This window comes from Dromaius novaehollandiae, chromosome 4, assembly GCF_036370855.1.
Source record: "Dromaius novaehollandiae isolate bDroNov1 chromosome 4, bDroNov1.hap1, whole genome shotgun sequence".
In the NCBI taxonomy this organism is placed as follows: Eukaryota; Metazoa; Chordata; class Aves; order Casuariiformes; family Dromaiidae; genus Dromaius; species Dromaius novaehollandiae.
Genome location: NC_088101.1, coordinates 13,445,444 through 13,462,970, shown reverse-complemented (window position 1 = coordinate 13,462,970; position 17,527 = coordinate 13,445,444). Strand labels below are relative to the sequence as shown.

Here is a 17,527-nt window from a genome sequence, read left to right as displayed (position 1 = left end):
CTGCCCTGAGTGGGCGTGGCCCTGGGGCAGGGCCCTTATTGGCTGGCAGCCCTTTGTGATGGGCAGGGGTGGCTGCTGGGGCAAGCCTTGATTGGCCAGCAGCCCTTTGTGATGGGCGGGGGCGTGTCCCCAAGCAGGCCCCCATTGGTCTGGGCCCTCTGTGATGTAGGCGGGCGTGTCCGGGGCAGGCCCTCATTGGCCGCAGCGCTCTGGGGCGGGGAGGGTGGCGCGCAGGAGCGGGTCCCCGCGGTCCCGCTCTGTCCTCAGGCAGGGCTGGCGCAGCAGCGCTGTCCCTGGCCCGGCGCCATGCGGAGACTCCGGGCGCTCCGAGGTGAGGGGCTGGGCCGGGGCTGGGCCGGGGCTGCAGGAGATCCCCAGCGCGAACCCCTGGTGCTCGGCACCGCTGAGCAGGGCTGGCCGTTTCTGACGCTGCGAGAGCTGCCCTGACCCTGCAACCGCACCAGCTCCCCGGGAGAAAGCCGCCTCCTCGCTCCCATGCAGCTCCCTCCAGGCTCTGGTTTCACGGGCTTTCCACCCAAGGAGCTAATGGGCCCCGACCGTGATGCAGATGGGAAATGGAGAAAACTGTGCAGAGCTGTTGGTCTGCTTTGCCCTCACACACAGCAGTGCAGGGGACTTGGATGCTGCCTCATGAGGAGTCAGGCCTGACGGGCCTGGTGGCTCTGAGGGCGTCCACCTTGTTTTGGTAGCAGAGGCCCCCTGGTTCCAAGCCCAGACCTAGGGACCTCTGCAGATCACCTAGTCCAACCCCCTGCTCAAGCAGTGTCACCTGCAGCACCTGGCCCAGGATGGTGTCCAGACAGCTTTTGAGTATCTTCAAGGATGGAGACCCATAACCTCTCTGGGCAGCCTGTTCCGGTGCTCGGTTACCCTCGCAGTAAAGAAGTTTTTTCCTCCTGTTTCTCTCCATGTCTCTCTTGTACTGGGGAGCCTGGAACTGGACCCAGTCCTCCAGTGGCCTCACCAGGGCTGAGCAGGGGGAGGATGCCCTCCCTCGACCTCCTGGCAATGCTCTTCCTAGTGCAGCAAGGCACTGCTCTCCCTTCCCCTTCTCCAGGCCGCCCCAAGCCAGCTCTCTGAGCCTTCCCTCGCCTATCACGTGCTCCAGTCCCCAGCCATCCTGATGACTCTCTTCTGGACTCACTCCACTATATCACGGCGTTGTAGCGTGTCTGTCTTTTACTGAGGAGCCTGGGCTGGACCAGCGTCCGGGGTGGTCTCGCTAGTGCTGCACAGAGGGGAGGAGTCCCTGCCTTTGCCCTGCTGGCTGCCCGCCTGCTGACACAGCCCTGGCTGCGGTGTTAGTGCTGGGGGAAAGGATTTCTCTGCAGGCTGAGGAGACGTTTGCCCCGAAGCAGCGCAGGCAGCTGAGGCCAGCAGAGCTGGTGCTAATCCTCTGGGTCTCTCCTTGCAGGTCTCTTCGCTTGTGGAGGCTGCTGGTCCCGGCCTCCCGTTCGGGAGGATGGAGGCAGGGCGGCAGAGTCCGTCCCTGCAGCCGTCCCCACCTCTGCTGGGCGAGTGGCTTCTCTGTCAAACCGCCTGCAAGAGGAGGAGGTGAGGCGGGGGCGTCGCGCTGTGCCGGGCCTGGGTTTGCGGGTGCCCGGCAGGGCCCCTGGTTTCCCGAGGGCGCCGCCGCCCTCCTGCCACCCGCGCGTGCTGCAAACGCTGCCAACGCTGGCGGGGCCCGTGTCCCCGGCTCTGGGGCTCCCTGGCACTGAGGAAAGGCAAGGGCAAGCTCTTCCCTTCTGGGCCGTGTCCCCAGGGCGACAGAGCGGAGGTCTACCGAGAGCTGGAGAGAGTCCTGCAGGGCGACGACGGCCGCGTGCAGAGCGCTGTCCTGGCCAGAGTGATCGCAGCGGCCTCGAGGGACATGAGAGCGGCGCAGGTGAGCTGCTCCTCTCTGAAGGCAGCCAGAGGCGCCTGGCTAGAGCCCGGTTTGGTAAAACGTAGGAGGGCTCTGAGGACCCGTGTCTAGCACTAAGCCCCGTCAGAGGCTCCCAGACCCCTGTGACAGCTCCTTCCCCGCGGATGCGGCTCCGCGATAGAAAAGGCCGTGTCCAGCCCCGCTGCAGAGGGAGCGCAGAGCAGAGCAGCTGCCTGTGCCGGCGGCGCCTGCGCCCAGGGCTGGTGGCGGAGCTGGGACGTGCAGGGCCGCGATTTCTGCACCAGCAAGTGTTTCCTGGAGGCAAAGGCCTTGGGGACTCGTCGCTGCAGTGGATTTGGGGGGCGATGCCCGGGGCTGAGCGGGGAGGTGGCCGAGGCAGGAACCGAGAGCTGGAGGCAGGCGGTCGCTGCCGGCGCCTTGGGCCTTTCTCCCGCTGAGGGAGGTTCGTGGCTCTCGCCAGGGCGTGACGGAGCAGGTGCGGACGGCCGCCAGCGACGTCCTGGTGGCTCTGGCCCGCTGCCACTTCGACAGCGTCATGTGCGAGCTGCAGTGCCGCCTGAGGGCCCTGGGAGAGATCTCCGAGGACCTCGTGTTCGTCACCTTGGGCAAGCTGGCCAGCAGCTACGGTAGGGCCCCTCGGCCTCCGGCTCGGGGCTGTGGTCTGCGGTACCCGGGAGAAGGGATCCTCCCCGATCTCCCCAAAATGCTCCGTGCTGAACTGGAGGCTGCAAGGTTTCGGTGCCCCTCGCTGGCTGCTGGGGCCGGCTCTGCCCCCGCCGCCCTCCCAGGCCCCCGAAGGGCTGCCCCGCTCCCCACTCAGGGCAGGCACCAGCACCCCATCGAGTCCCGGCAAGCCGTCCCCACGCCGGGGCCTGCCCCAGCCCCTGGGGCAGCTCTGGCACCCCCCTGGGCCCCCGCCGCGCTCCCCTGGGGCTCCCCCGTGCACTGCCCCGGCTCCCCGTGACGGCGGCCGCTCTCTGCGCCTCTGCCCGGCCCTCTCCGCAGCCCTGCGGTGCGTCCCCTTCGTGGGCATGACGCTCTTCGCCCTGCGCACGATGCTGAGCCAGGTGGGGAGCAGCCGGACCCTGCGCGCCGTCTGCAGCGGTGAGTGTCGGCCCCGCGGGCAGGGGCAGGGGCAGGGGCAGGGGCAGGGGCAGGGGCAGGGGCAGGGGCAGGGCCGGGGCAGCCTCGGCGCCTCTGCTGCGGCGCTTTGCTCCCGGTGCGACCTGCCGGGCTCCGAGCTCTGCCCCGGCTCCCTCCCGCCTGCTGCGTGCAGGGCGGGCTGGTTTTGGGGGGTTTCGGGGGAGAGGGCGAGTGTTTGGGACGGCTGGGGCAGGGACGCAGGGGGAAGCGCAGGAGGGGAGCACGGCTGGGAGGAGGAGGAGGAGGAGGAGGAGGCGTGATGGGGAGGAGGAGAGCAACAGCGCAGCGTTTCCATCGGGGCACCTCCGAGCACCGCGCGGCTTGTGCCTGGGGCCGGAGCCGGTCTCGGATGGAGCCGCGGCGAGCGGGGGGCTGCGGCCGAGGGCAGGCTGGGGCGGCAGAGCAAGGCCTCGTCCCCGCCACGGGCTCGCCCTGACCCTTGCGCCCTCTCTCGCCGCAGTCCTGGAGCAGTGGTCGAAGGCCGTGAACAGCTACCTGGGCGCCTGGCAGCAGTGCAGCTTCCCGCGCGTGGGGCAGGCCCAGCTCTGCAGCAGCGTTTCCCCGCTCTTCGGCCACGCGGTGGGGAGCTGGCTGGGCTGCGAGGAGGAGGAGGTGAGAGCGGCTGCCGCGCCGGCCCCGCGACGCCGGGGGCCTTTGGGCAGGGCCGGATCCGGGGGGGCCGGGGTGGGGACGTGCCCTCTCCTCCGGAGCAAGGCCTTCTCCTCCAGGGGAGCAGGGCGCTGCCTCTCCGTGGGGAGGGCAGACCGTGTCGGGGGGGAAGGACCTGGGGCCCCGCTGAAGAGCGTCTCGCTGCCCTCCCTGCAGGCCAAGCAGGCCGTCCTGGGGGCGATGGCTGCCATGATGGGCCTCCTCGTGCGCGAGGAAGAGCACCGCGAGCGCGTGTGGGAGCAGCTCCCCTGGCTCCTGGGCCAGTACCAGCAGGTCCAGGACACTTTCCGGGTGACCAAGGTGAGGCGTTGTGTGGGGCACGGTGAGGCTGTGGGGTCTGTGCGTGTGCCGCGAGGTGTTGGGGGGTCTGTGGGGTGCCTGGAGGAGCCGGGACCCCTTGAGAAGAAAGGGGGCGAGCAGGGGAGGCTTGAGGCCTGCTGGGCTTCTCGGGCAGCGCCAGAGCAGCGCAGGTGGGGCCGAGAGGGAGCTGAGCATCCCCGGGGCCGACCTCCTCGGGAAGGGAGGCCTCGACCCCCGTCCCTGGGGCGTCGTGCGCGCGAGGGGCTCTGCTCTAACGCCCGGGCACTGTCCAGCCCCGTCTGGCGGGGAGGGGAGGTGTGAGGGGTGCGAAGTGTGGGGAAGCGTCGTCAGAGGGGCTGTGTGCAGAGGAGAGGCCCTCTAAGGCTGCTGCTGGGAGGGAAGGACACATGAGAAGCCCCGTGCAGGAGGGTCTGGGGGTTTTTTTTCCGGGGGGCTGGAATTTCATCACAGAAACGCTGGGTTTCCTTTCTTAAGACGTTGCTTTAGGTGACAGCCCCGCTCTTCTTCCCACCCCCGTTCCCTTGCAGGCGCTGAGTTATTTCCTGGCGGTTTTGGGGGAAGTGCAGATCCCCATCCCCCAGGACGAGGTTGAGGCCATCGGCACCGCTGTGCACCGCCAGGTAAGGGCAGCCCGACCCCGTACCGCTTGCGCTGGGTGCCGCAGACCTGACCCACGGGGACAGGAAGGTCCTGCTGGGCGGCCGGGCAGAGCATCCTTGCAGCGGGACCTACCTTAAGGCCAGGTCTGTGCAGATATTTGGGAGTCACCTCCCATTGCGGTGTCCAGAGGCTGTTGTAGCCAAAGCCCCCGGGGAGGCCAGAGCGGAGGGAGCAGTTTCTTTCCAGCCCCCTCGGAGCTGGTGCTCTTCTCTCTAAAGCGCCCCTTGTTCCCACAGCTCAGTGACGGGAGCAAGCAGCACAGCGGGGAGCACCGGTCGGAGCTGTCCTCCTGCGTCCTGCTGCTGGGTGAGGGGAGGAGGCTCCGCGGGACACCGCTGTGCCCTCGCTGCTCTCTCCCGACCCTCTGGCTAACGCAGAGCACGACTCTTCCCTCGCAGCCCGAGTTTGCCCTGAGGACACGGTGGCCTTTCTGCGCTCGCAGCTGGGGAGTCGGAGCGAGGCCGCTCGCGTGGTGTCCTTGGATCTGCTCGGAGCCCTGGTGCGCCCCACAGGTCAGTGCCGCGGGGCGCAGCGAGGCCGGCCAGGGGTTTGGGCTGCCGGGCTGGGGGCAGACACGACTGCAAGTGATGCACAAACGCCCGAGACGAGCTGCAAAGCGCGTGTTCCCCAGCTGAGCTGCTGTGCGGCTGCAGGGACAGGGATGTGATGGGGCGGCTGTAAATGGCGACGCACCAGTGACGGTGCTTGACGCTCAGTGACGGGGCAGGGACATGAGCTACTTGTACCCCTCGCATTTCTGCAGCGCTCTGTGGTGTTAAAACAGTCGGTCCCGTCACCCGCTTGTGTCTGTAAACGGAGTCGCTGGGGGACTCTGCTGCTTCCTCGGCCGTCACCGTCTTGTCCTGGGTTTTCGGTGCCGCTCGTGTGTGAGCGAGCTGGGAGCTTTGGCAGCTCCCTGGGGAGGTCTCTGCCTGAGCGCCCGCCTCTCCCCGTCTTTCCCAGCAGCAGAGAGAGGCCAGAGCCTGCCCCTGCTCGTGCAGGCGGTGCGCTGCGCGCTGGGAGACCCCAGCAGGAAGGTGAGCTGGTTGGCGCGGGGCGGCACCGCGGTGGGCGGCAGAGAAAGCTTTTGCTGGGGGCAGAGCCTGGCCAGCCCCCGGCAGGGCTGCTGCTGGGGGTCGAGCCTAGGGGAGCGTTTCCCCGTGGAAATGCTCCTGCGTGGCCGTGGCTGTGGGAGCAGCGGGGCCTCCCGCACCCCCACGGTCTCCGCGCGGGGCTCAGGGGCTGGGTGGGTGCGAAGGCGTCTGCCCCCGGGCTTTTGAGCAGAGGGGGTAACTGCAACGTGCTCCGTGGCAGGTGGCGAGGGCAGCGCTGCGCTTCACCAAGGAGCTGCTGGGCTGCAGCGTCCAGAGCTGCTCGGCCTGGGACCTGGTGGCCCACGTCTTCGCCACGTTCAGCCAGGCCTCCGGCAGACTGGTGAGGGCAGAGCGCGGCGCTTCGGCTTTGCTGTGTGCCCGGGGTGTCCGGGGAGCCCCTGCGGGCGCCCTGGCAATGGGGAGCCCCCCCAGCAGGGCTGCAGTCCCCGGTGCAGAGGGCCGAGCGGCGTCCCCACCGCCATTCCCGGGGGGATCTCGGAGGAGGCCGGGGGGTGCTTTGGCCTCCCACCAGCACGTAACAAACCCGACTGCGGCGCTGCCTGGGCCGTGACTCCGCTGGGCCGTGCGTGCTGCCGTTTCAGCGCTGTCCCTGAGCGCAGCCCCGCCGCGGGGCAACCTCCTTGCACCGGCTCGGTGCCGCTGCGGCATCGCTTGGGCCCCGGAGGAGCTCGTAATCCCGACACCCCGACTGACGACGCTGGCGACCGCCCCGAGGAGCAGCGGGTCTCCCTGGTCGCAGCCTGTTTAGTGCTTCCTTCCCCTGGGATCTGGCCCCTCCCGTGGGACTTTCTGCTCTCTCCTGCCTCCGGAGATGGGGGCTCCCGGGGGAGCATCCCGGCAGCGCTGGGTGGTTCAGGCTTCACCTGCCATCTCGGGGACAGGGGCTGATGCTGGTGCTGTCCCAACCGTGTCTTGCAGGCGCAGGGAAAGCTGTCTGAGGCAGAAGCGCAGGAAGCAGCAGATCTTCAAGCCCTGTGCTTGGACATCCTGCGCTCCCTGGACGTCTCCGTCCGGGGGATGACCAAAGTAAGTCGTCCTGCGCCCTGCTGCTGCCTCCCTGCCCCGCTCTCCCCAAAGTGCTCCCCGAGCAGCCCCTCAGGCGCACAAGGCGAGTGGAAATGCAGAGTGTCGTTTCCATCTCGGAGCTGAAACGAGCTGGAGCTGGCACGGAGGTGGGAACCGCGACGTGCTGAGTGGCCTCGTCCTTCCCTGCAGCTCCTGTGGCCGCGGCTGCTGCAGTACGTGGTGCCAGCCCAGTACACCGGCACGTTGGTGCCGCTCTGCCGGTGCCTGCGAGAGCTGGCCGAGAGCCGGGGGAGAGCAGGGGGCGAGGACGGAGAGGAGGAGCCCAACGTCGCGGCCTCCCGGCAGCGAGGTAGGAAGCCGAAGCTCTCGCCGTGAGCCGTGCCGGGCTGTGCCGGGGCCGGGGCACCAGCCCGTGGGCTGCGTGGGGGCTGCCCAGCCCGGGCAGGGGCAGGGTACGGCGGGTCGCGCCGCTCTCACCGGCCTCTCTGTCTCCTCGCAGCCAAGCTGCCGAGGCCGCAGGCCCTGCTGGCTCGCCTGCTGGTGAGTAGGGGCCCCGGGGAAAGCGCTTCGGGGCCTGGAGGCGGCGGGAGAGGTCGGGGCAGAGCCGCGTCGCAGGCCGGGGCCGGCAGCCCGCGGGGAGGAAGCGGCGTGCGGGAGCGAGTCGGAGCCTCCCCGGCCCCGCGGGACCCTGCTGCTGCGCGGGGGAGAAGCCGGCGGCGCCGGGGAGAAGCTCCCGGCTGGGCCGGGGCCGGGGCCGGGCGACCGCCCTCCGTGCGGGGAGAAGCTGCGGCTCCTCCGGCCGCCCCGAGCCCAGGTCTCGCCTGCCCTCTCCCAGGTGGTGGCGGCGGCTCCTCACGCCGGCGGCGGCTGCGGCGTCGCTGCCCTGCGGCTGCTGCGGGCCCTGTCCGCAGAGATCCACGGCGCCCTGGGGATGGTGTGGGCCGTGAAGATCCCCTTCCTGCTGCAGTGCCTGGAAGGTAACGTGCCGTCGGGGAGGAGGAGGCTGGAGAGGCCGAAGGGGAGGCAGGAGAAGGCGGCGTCCAGGCGTGAGGGAGGGGAATTGGCCCTGGGTTTCTCAGCGCCGGCTCTGCAGCCGTTGCCCTTCCAGGGAGCAGCGCTGACGCCCAGGAGCAGTTCATCTGGGGGACGGGGCCTTTCTTGCCCGTCACTGCCACGAGCAGGTGTGGCAGCACCCCGGCGTCCTCGCTGCGTGGGTGTTTGGGAGGGCTGGACGGGGAGGGAGGGATGCAAATGTGTGTGCGTGGTCCGAGCCCTCGTGCGAGGGCCTGGTTTGCTCTGGGAGCTGCAGTCGAGCGATGGGGACTGGGACCGGCGGGCGTGTGGCTGAGCTGAGTCCGTGCCCCTGTCCCCCGTCCCCAGGGTCCGTCAGGTGTCCTGGGCCCGGCCAAGAGTTCGGCATCAGGGCTTGAGCCTCGCGGCTTGGGCCCCTTCTGGCGTGGGAGCCGGAGGGTGTTTGAGTGCCAAGGAGCCCCCGGGCTCTTCTCTGGCGCTAAGTAACACGGAGGGTTTTCCTGCTCTGGCTTTGTAGGGCAAAGCGAGAGCTGCCTGGACTCTGCCGAGTGGGAGCAGCTCCTGCTCAAGGTACAGCGCTGCCGCGAGGGCAGCAACTACCGGTGGGGAAGGGGGAAGGTGTGGGTGGAAAGGTAACCAGGAGCAGGGGAGCCCTGAGCAGGGAAATGCCGGTTTTGTTCAGAAAACAGGAAACACGGGAAAGACCCCCTGCGAAGGCCCTGGGGATTTTGTTTTGCAAACAGCTGTGGATCCCAGAGGGTCGTGTCGTGTTGTGCCGTGTCCCGTCGTCGCACGTCGTGACCCGCTCTGCGGGGGCTTCGCTTCAACTTGTGTTTCCCCTAGTTCCTGAGGACGTCGCTGGAGACGATCGAGAGCCAGGCCTGGACCGTGGGCCTGAGCGTGGAGCTGAGCCAGCAGACGGGCAGCTACCCCCGGCCGTCCCGGGAGCAGGTGGGTCCCTGCCGAGGCCTCGTTTCTGCGGGAGCCGAGCGGAACGGCCGGGCGCCGCGGCCAGCTCAGCCGGGCCTGGTGCGGGCTGGTGCGTCGCGGCCGGCTCTGTGCCGCCAGACCGTGCGTGACCACGTCTGGGGTGGCCGCTTGTCTTTCAGGCCTTCCTGTATAAAGCTGTCGGGGTGTCCCTGGCAGCGTGTCGGCACGTCCCCTACGTCCGCCGGGAAATGAAGAAGTATCTGTTAAGGATGAATTACTTGGAGGTGTCTGAGAGAGAGGTGAGTTTCCTCTTCTCCCCCTGCTTTCCCCGGAGCCCCTCGGTATTCCCAGGGGAGCGGCGATCTCTCCGAGCAGAGCGCTCCAGGCTCTCCTCCTTTCCTTGCCGCTGCTGTTCCCGTCGGAGGATATCGCGAGTGTCGCTCGGAGCTTGCCGTGGTGAGTGTCGGCCAGAGGCCGCCTCACCCTTTCCCTTGTGTTGCAGGCGATGATTTCGGTTGTGGCCGGCTCTGCCGAGAGCCACTTCCACCTTGCCTTGGAGGTGCTGCAGGAGTTTGGGGCGTCCATGGAGGAAAGACCAGTGTCCGGGGCTTTCAAACGCCTGAAGGTAAAGGATGCCGGGCGTCCTGGCTCCTTTGTCCTCTGCTTTGTTTCCACTTGCAAACCAGCGGCAGCCCAGGGGTGGCTGCTGCGTGGAAAGCGGGGCGGCTCCTTCGCCGGGAGGCAGCGGGAGCCGGGGCCCGACGGAGGCGCCGGGCTGACGTCTCGCGGCTTCTCCCACGGCGCAGGAATACCACCAGGGGAAGAGAGCGGGGAGGCACGCGGCCCTCGTGCTGGCCTACGGCCGGATCGCGCTCCGCGCCCCGCCGGAGCAGCTCCTGGCCCGCGTGGAGAGCGACGTCGTGGGGCGCATCCTGCGGCACTACCGCGCCAGCTGCCAGGTGGGTGCGCGGGCGCAGGGCGGCCACGCAGACGTGGGTCTTCCCCGAAGCTCCCGCGAGCGCCGACTGCCCCCAGCGCCCCGGGGGCGGTTGTGCCCTGCCCGTGCTGGCGGAGGGGGACGCGGCAGCCCTGGTTCGTCCCTGCTGCCCCGCGGGGTCTGTGCGCTCCGGGGCCGCTGCTGCGTGTCCCGCGTCTGTGCGCCTTGGTTCTCTGCCTCTCACCCCACCGCCTTTCCCCTTCCAGGTGCTGGGCTTCTCCTTCTCCACCAAGGTAAGTCCTGCCCCCCGGGGCCTTGCTCGCGGCCCTTCCCGCACCCCTTTCCCCTCGCAGGCGTGCCGGACTCGCCCTCCCGCTCCCCGGGCCGGGGGCCGGGGGTCTCCTTGCGGTGGGTAGCCGGGAAAGCTCGTGCCTCCGCGGGGGGAGCTTCTTCCCGGGAGGGGAGAGGAGGTTTCCTTCCTGCGACCCGCGTGCCGAGCCGAGGTGCCCGAGGCGCTGGGCAGACGCAGTGGCCCTTGCGCGCCGTGCTCTGGGGCTGGGCTGCCCGCCGTGCTCCTCGCTGAGCCCTCGGCGCTCTGAGGAGTTCCTCACCGGCGCCGCCGTGTTTCCCTGTGCCGGGACGCAGGACGTGCAGCTCAAGCTGGCGCTGATCCGGAGCGTCGCCGAGGTCAGCCGGGCCGTGCGGGTGGCGGGGGGCTCCCGCGGCGTGGAGCTCTGCCGCAAACGGGAGCTGCTGGGCACCTTGCTGGTGAGTGCCGGGGCCGGGCCGGTGCCGCGGGGAGGTCGGGGCCGAGCCCCGAGGCCGGTCGCCCCGAGGCGCGATGCTCCGCCTTGGCCGCGCGCGACCTCTGGAGCGCCCGGAGCCTGGTGCCGGCGGGAGGGCTCTCGGCGGCCGCCCGCTGCCCACTGTGCGCGTGTCTCCGTGACCTGCAGGGCTTCGTGCAGGGGGAGCCCCGGGATCGCCTGGCGTCCCCCGTGCGCCGGGAGGCGTTTGTGGCCGTGGGGCACTTGAGGTAGGGTCTGTGCGCCGGGGCTGCGGGGGGTGTCGTCTGAGCCGCCGCTCTGGGGAGCGGGAGTGAGACGCGTGTGTGTTTCCCTCTTTCTCTGCCAGCAAACTGAAGCCATCGCTGAGCCGGGAGGAAAACCGCGACCTCCTGGATCAGTGTGTGGGGAGCGTGATGCCCCTGCCTGCCCTGGAGCCGGCGGAAGAGGAGGGGGCGACGGCGGCGGACGCCGGGCACGTGCAGGTACCTGCCGGCCCTTCTCTGCCGGCCTCTCCGGGGATCCCCCGCAGCACGCGCCGCGCTCTGCCCCTGCGGCCGAGCTGGGCGTCTCCGAGCGCGGCCCAACGCCCGTCCTTCTCCCCGCGCTCAGGGTCTGCACGCGCGGACCATGGGGGCTCTCGGCGAGCTGCTGACGGCCCTGCTGGAGGAAGACCTCAGCTCGGACTGGCTCGCGGAGATGCTGCACGTGAGTGTCCGTGGGGGGACGGGGAAGGCGTCACCAGTGCCGGCTGCGTGGGGAGAGCTGGGCTGTGGAGGCGGCGGGGTCAGCGCGAGGTGGCCGTGGGGCAGGTCTGCGCCGGTGCCCTCCGTGAGGGGCTGCTGGGGACGCAAGGGGCCGCGCCACCGGCTGCCGAGGCGGCAGCTCCTGGGCGGGACTCTGGGCGGGAGGGAGGCGTCTGGGGTGGCGGTGGGCAGGCCGGGACGGCCGGGGGGACTGGTGTGAGCCGGGTGTGCTCTTCCGCAGGTGCTGGAGTACTGGCTCACCTCGGCCAAGGAGTGGGAGCGGGAGAGGGCCCTGCAGGCCTGCGCCCAGCTGCTGGGCGCTTTCGAGGAGCGATTCGAGCTCACGGTGAGAAGGGACCCCCCACCCCCGCACGCCGTGTCCCCCCTCCCCGCTGGCTGCGGCCCAGCAGGGAGCTCTGCCCCACGCCGGGCGCTGGGTTTTGGGTCTCCCGGGCTGTGGGGCTGCACCGCTGCCTGCCCCGATGCCCTGCCACGGCTCGGGCGCCAGCACAGCCGGGAGAGGGAGATCGGCCCCCAGGGCTGCCCGCGACCTCCTCGTCGTCCTTGTGTTTCCCCAGGGAGAAACCTCTTTCGGGCCCTTTGGCTCCATGGTGGGACTGCTGGCGCCTTTCACCTGCGACTCGCTGGCCACGTCCCGCCAGCGGGCAGGGGCCTGCCTCGGCCACCTCCTCCGCATACAAGGTGAGGGCAGCCCCCTCCCGGCCTCGGCCAGCCCCCCGCTGCCCCCCGCGCCCCACGACTGCGCGGGGCCGGGCTCCGTTCTTCCTTCCTCTCGGCCCCTGGGCCAGAGGTGGGTCTCCGTCGCCATCGCCGCCCTTCTCTCCTGGTGCTCCCTGCAGGCAGGACGCTGGAGACGGGGGCCGAGGAGGACGAGGTGCAGCCCTTGTGCCAGCGGCTGAGCGCCCCAGACGCCGAGGCTCTGCGCCAGGCTTCCTCCAGACTCAGAAAGGTGCCTGGCCCCACGGCGCGGGGGGAGCCGGTGCCCGGGCTCCCGCGCGGCTCCCTGCTTCGCTGCCGGGGCCCCGCTGCGTTTTGGGAGAGCCAAAGGAGCAGCAAGCGGCTGTCGAGCGGCACAGAGCACGGCAGGCCCTGCCTGCACAGCTGCCCCGTAAAGCCCTGGCACCCTGCGGGCCCAGCGAACTGCCCCGCCGGCCGCGCGCTCGAGTCTCCTCTCCTTTCCGAAGGGCCAGAGCAGACCTGCGACGTGGCCTCTCCCGTTTCTGATGTCTCCCCAGATCGTCTGCAAACACATCCCGCCAGCGCAGGCCACGGACTTCCTCTCTGCCGCCCTGGACGGGATGCTGTCGGCCCAGTCCACGTGTGCTCAGGCAGCGGGCGAGTGGCTGCTCACCTTCCTGGAGACGTGCGGGGGGCAGCTGCTCACGGAGGTGAGAGACGCACCCAAAGTGCCCAGTTGCTCCCCGGTTCTCGGGCACGATGCTCAGCCGTCCCGGCCCGGGCCCGAAGGGGGATGGACGGCACCCATCTGCCTCCGGAAGAAGGGGGTTGCGGCAAGTCGTTGGCGTCCCAGGTCCTGCCCCGGGAGGAACATGATGTTGGTGCTGGGGGTTTCTTCCTCCTGACTGCTGGTGCTGCTTGGGGGTTTTTACACGCTCGCCAGCACGGTGCCCTTCCTTGCTCGTTCTTCCTTGGTCCCCAGCTCCACACGCTGCCCGCCTTTTCCTCTCTGCGTGGTGCATTTTACGATGCTGGACGGCTGTTGCGGGTCCTCGTTGTTCTCCCTGAGCCTGGCTGTGCCAGCCCGCAGGGTGGTGTTCCTCTAGGGACCCGTCGTGGCCCCTTTTTTGGTGATTCCTGCCTGTGGCCCCGGGCCCCCAGTCCCATCCGGTCACGGCCTCTGCTGCGCTCAGGTCTGGCTCTGGGGCCACAGGCCCAGGGTGGCTCCTCGGCGTCGCCCTCGGTGGGCAGCAGAGATGTGTCCCCGTGGCGGTCCAGCGTCCCCCCGCCGCTGCGCAGAGCCTTGGGGCTTTAGGGCTGGGTCCCGAGAACTGGTCGGGGAGCAGGAATTGCTCGTGGGCCGAGTGGCGGTGCCTGGGCCGTGCGGGAGGAGCAAGAGAGGATGGAGACGACGGCTCTTGTGGTCTGCGATCAGGTGCCAGAAATCCTGAGCATCATCTACGTCCGGATGCCGACCATGCAGCAGGACACCCTCCGGCACTTCCTCCTGGAGGCCGTGTCCCTGCTCGCCCTCTACCACCCCGGGGCCGTCATCGACAGCCTGCTGCAGAAGCAGCTGCCCATGGACAGGTACGTGCACTGCCCCGGCCCCACGGACGGGCAGGAGCCGCCACCAGCCCCGTGGAGGCCAGGAGAGCGTTTGGCGCTGCCGAGGGCGTCGCAGGTGCCAGAGCCCGGGGGCTCACGGGGGAACTTCTGCTCCCTTGCAGTGACACCGAGGAGCTGTGGAGGGTCCTGGGGGGGAAGTTCTTTGTGGACCACGTCCTGCGGGTTCTGATGGAAAAACTGAAGAACTCGGGAAGCGACCAGCCCAGGACCAGCTCTGCCAAGCCCGAGGCAGAGGAGGAGGAGGCTGCGCTGGAGCCTCTCAAGGTACGTGCACCGGCTTCGTACCTGACTGCCCAAATCACCCTTCAGCCTGAGGGAGCTCCGCGCACGCCGCGAACACCCCTGAGCCCCCCGGGCCGGTGCCGTGCCGGGCCCTGGGCAGCGCTGGCAGCCGAGAGCGTTTGCTGCTGCCGGGCTGCAGGGGAGTGAACTGCAGGCAGTGAAGGTCCCCGAGGCGGGCAGGGCACAGGTGGGAAAAGGCCTCGTTTTCACAGGCGGCTTTGGGTTGCGTTTCTCTGCAGATGACCCGGGCCATCTCTGTGGTGGTGTCAGCGCTGCAGAGCCCGGAGGCTGTGCTGCGCCTGCTCCCGGAGCTGCTGCCGGTGCTGCTGAAGCAGATCAGCGCCACAGTGGGCAAGGAGATGCCGTCTTCCGCACTCATCACCCGGGGAAAGCTGTTCCTGAAGGGCCACGCGAGCGACGACAATCCTTGCAGGTAGGAGCCGGGGGACAGAGACGCAGGGAAAGCTGCAAACTTTGATTCCTGGGTAGGAAGGTGCCCCAGGGAGACTTGTTCTTTCCTCTGGGCTCTATTTATTTTGGTTTGGGTTTGTCTGTTTGGTTGTAGTTCTTGTTTTATGAGCGTTGGCGTGCTGGTTGGTTTGGTCTCTGTTGGCGTGTTTGTGAGCCGACGGTCCCTGGGGTCCCTAGGCCGGGTGTCTTCGAGCTTGTCGGGCTTCAGGGTTGTGAGAGGTCATTCCAGGGGTGTTTCGCAGCACGAGCGAGCGAAGGCCTCGTGGGCGGCAGCGTTTCCTTCGCCTGTCGCCGTGACTGAGGCCTCGCTGCTCTCTCCTCGCCCAGGCTTTCCCTGGAGACCCTGGAGGCGGTGCTGCGCACGTGCCTCGACGGGAAGTGGCTGCGGCTGCTGCGACAGCAGGGCGCCTGGGCTGCCCTGGAAGACCCCCGGGCTCACCACGACGGCGTCTGCCTGCTGACCGGGTGAGAGCCCGAGGAGGCGCCTCGCTGCTCCGGGGTGGCCGCGACCCGGGAGGGGCTGGCGGGACCCTTCCCCCGGGCCCGGGCGTCTCGGAGGGGCCGAGCGGAGCCCGCGTGGGAGCGGGGGGATCGCGGGGGCCCGAGGCCGGGTGCCGCCCTGCGTGACCGCGCGTCGCCTGCCTGTGCTCTGCGCGCAGGGTGCTGCTCCGCGCCGGGACCGTCTCGCTGCCCCTGGTGCTGGTGCTGACCCGGTGGCTGGACGCCCCCTCGGCCAACCTGCGGGTCACGGCCGCGGCTTTCTGTGCGGAGGTGAGGGAGAGGCGCGAGAGGGAGGTTTAGGAGGGCTTTTCTCAGGGTGCCAGCAAGAAGGTGCCGGCAGAAGGTGTCCCGTTCCCGGCGGGAGCAGACCCCCCCTCGTAGCAGCTCTCTCAGGAGCTGCCCTTCCCCGGCCCCTGCCCACCCCCACCCACCCACGAGCCCCCCGGGCACAGGGCAGCGCTGCCCTCGGCCTGGCCGAAGCCGCAGCCTGGGCCGGGCCCCAAGGGAAGCTGCCGGGCGCCGGGGCGGTCGGCCGGGGCTGGCGGGGCTTCCTCGTGCGGAGCCCGGGGCGGCTGCTGCTCCCGGGCCTGGTCCGCATCCGTCTGCGGGTGCCGACGGCCGGGTTGCTGTGCTGCAGCTGATGAAGGAGCCGGCGCTGCAGGAGTGGAGGTGCCTCCAGCCCATCGCGAGGGCCTTGCTGGAGAAGCTGCGGGACTCGAGCAGCACCGTGCGGCAGATGGCAGCGCGCGGCCTGGGCAACCTGGTCAGCGGGGCGCCGGAGAAGGTGAGAGGGGCTTTGCTCCGCGCGAAACGCAGCCCTGCGCGACCGGAGAGATGCCGGCGGGGAGCTGCGGGGGATGAGAGAGAGCGGGCAGCGCAGCAGAGGCAGCTGCGAGTCTCTGCCCCGAGGGCGCTCTGTTCTGGGGCACCAGCCGGGCTGCGGAGGGGACGGAGGTGCCGACGGGCCCCTCGGGCTGCGAAGTGCTCGGGGGCTGCTTCTGAGAGCTTCAGCCCCTGGAGGCGACGGGGAAGAGGGGCGGTGGGAGGCAGGGCTAGCGGGAGGCTCACGTGTGCGTCACGCTCGGCAGCTGCGAAAGCACAAGGGAGCGGTGCTGGAGGCGCTGCGGAGGGGCCTGGAGGACGCGGCCGCGGCGGAGGTGGTGGCAGAGAGCCTGCTGGCGCTGGCGAAGGTGGTGACGGAGCTGAAGGGGAAGGCTGTGGGCTCCGCCTTCAGGGACATCGCCAGGGCCACCAAGGGGTTCTTCGATGCTGTGAGTGAGCGGCCGTGTCTGGCACCTGCGCGAAGGGTCCCTCGCGGGCGCGTCCGAGGGGGCGGCGGGGGCAGGGGCTGCTGCGGATCGGGAGGGTTCGGGGAAGACGCTTCTCCCTGGGGCGGGCAGAGGAGCTGCTGTCTGTGCCCCCCGTGGGGGTCCTTTCCCCGGGCGTCGTGCTCGACCGGCAGCACCCGGGTGTTGCAGAAACAGCCGTACGCGGCGTCCCAGTCGCCCGCCTGAGGGCCGGGGTTTCTGGTTGCAGGAGCAGGCGTCGCTGCGCTCGGCGGCCTTCACCCTGTACGGGGTGCTGGCCGCCTCTGCCACGAGCAGGTGGAGGTCTTTCTTCACGGCGGAGCTGGGCAGCACGTGGGCCACCCTCGTCCTGCACCTCCGGGACCCCGACCCGGGCGCCTCCATGGTAAGAGCCCCGGGGGAAGGGAAACGCGAAGCCGGGCGGCAGCCGCAGGGTCTCTGCAGAGCCTCCCCGAACGCGTCCCCGCGCGGTGGCCCCTGCGCCGCCCAGGGTAGCGACTCCAGCGCCCCGGCTCACCTCTCTTTGGCAGGCGTGCCAGGGCGCCCTGCGGCTGTGCGCCCCATTTCTGGGGCTGCGGAGGGTGCGGCAGGGCCTCGCCGTCAACACCCGGCTGAGCGCGGCCGAGCTGCTGGGCGACGTCTGCAGCCAGCTGGTGAGGAGCCGCGCGCCCGGGCGCGATGGGGCCGCGGGGCCCTCGCCGGCCCCGGGAGAGGGAGGGAGGGAGCGGGCGACGCGCCGAGGGCGGCGGGGTCGTCTTGCGGCCGAGAAGGACGGCGCGTCCCGCGTCCCCCAGGCCCAGGAGAGCCCCGAGCACCAGGAGATGCTGTACGTCGCCGCCCGGCGCCGCTTCCTGGGGAGCTGCGGGGAGCTGCAGGCTGCGGCCCTCGACGTCGCCGGTGAGTCGGGGCGGGCGCTCTCTGCGGCCGCTGCCCCCGCGCCGCCGCTGTCCCCGTCTGCCCGGGCCGGGGGTCCCGGGGGCGCTCTGATGTCGGTGCGTCGCCCTGACGTCGGTGTGTTGCTCTGCGCGCGCAGGGGTCCTCGTGGAGCACGCGGGCCTCGAGTGGCTGACGCGGGAGGAAGCGATGCCGCTCTCAGCAAGTAGGTGACGGGGCCCTGGCGCCCCGGGCCCGGGGGTTGGGGGGGGTTGGGCCCCGGCATGGCGGCGGCCGCGGGGCAGCACGGCCCTGCCGGGGAGGCCGGGCCGGTGCCGGGTGCGGCCCTGACGCCGGTGCCGGTGCCGTTGCAGCTCTGCGGGTGCTGCGGAGCGACGGGGACCCGCGGGTGCAGCAGGCGGCCGCTCGGCTCCTCCGGGACACCGGCCTCGAGCAGCCCCCGCGGCGGCGCTGAAATAAACCTCGCCGGGAACCTGC

At 70.2% G+C, this 17,527-nt stretch overlaps 1 protein-coding gene across 1 annotated transcript; it reads left to right on the top strand.

Annotated features, from left to right (window-relative positions):
• Positions 1 to 306: 306 nt before the first annotated feature.
• Positions 307 to 17,527, top strand: LOC135328300 (maestro heat-like repeat-containing protein family member 2B). The gene is made up of 42 exons (XM_064511390.1): positions 307 to 331; positions 1,436 to 1,575; positions 1,784 to 1,906; positions 2,367 to 2,532; positions 2,912 to 3,010; positions 3,510 to 3,661; positions 3,875 to 4,018; positions 4,567 to 4,659; positions 4,936 to 5,005; positions 5,098 to 5,211; positions 5,666 to 5,736; positions 6,014 to 6,133; positions 6,733 to 6,840; positions 7,030 to 7,189; positions 7,340 to 7,380; positions 7,676 to 7,817; positions 8,390 to 8,442; positions 8,716 to 8,823; positions 8,982 to 9,101; positions 9,305 to 9,427; positions 9,609 to 9,761; positions 10,006 to 10,032; positions 10,385 to 10,507; positions 10,693 to 10,772; positions 10,871 to 11,006; positions 11,134 to 11,229; positions 11,509 to 11,613; positions 11,846 to 11,969; positions 12,128 to 12,237; positions 12,524 to 12,676; positions 13,402 to 13,556; positions 13,697 to 13,859; positions 14,117 to 14,310; positions 14,676 to 14,813; positions 15,008 to 15,119; positions 15,487 to 15,633; positions 15,938 to 16,120; positions 16,386 to 16,541; positions 16,687 to 16,809; positions 16,951 to 17,053; positions 17,190 to 17,255; positions 17,404 to 17,527. Exons 1-42 carry the CDS (start codon positions 307 to 309, stop codon positions 17,502 to 17,504), a joined length of 4,920 nt encoding a protein of 1,639 aa, XP_064367460.1. The 3' UTR covers positions 17,505 to 17,527.

Coding starts and splice junctions, on each gene's coding strand:
- LOC135328300 (XM_064511390.1), top strand. CDS start 307: ATGCGGAGACTCCGGGCGCTCCGAG. Junction 11,614..11,845: donor AGGAGCGATTCGAGCTCACG/GTGAGAAGGGAC, acceptor GTGTTTCCCCAG/GGAGAAACCTCTTTCGGGCC. Junction 11,970..12,127: donor CCACCTCCTCCGCATACAAG/GTGAGGGCAGCC, acceptor TGCTCCCTGCAG/GCAGGACGCTGGAGACGGGG.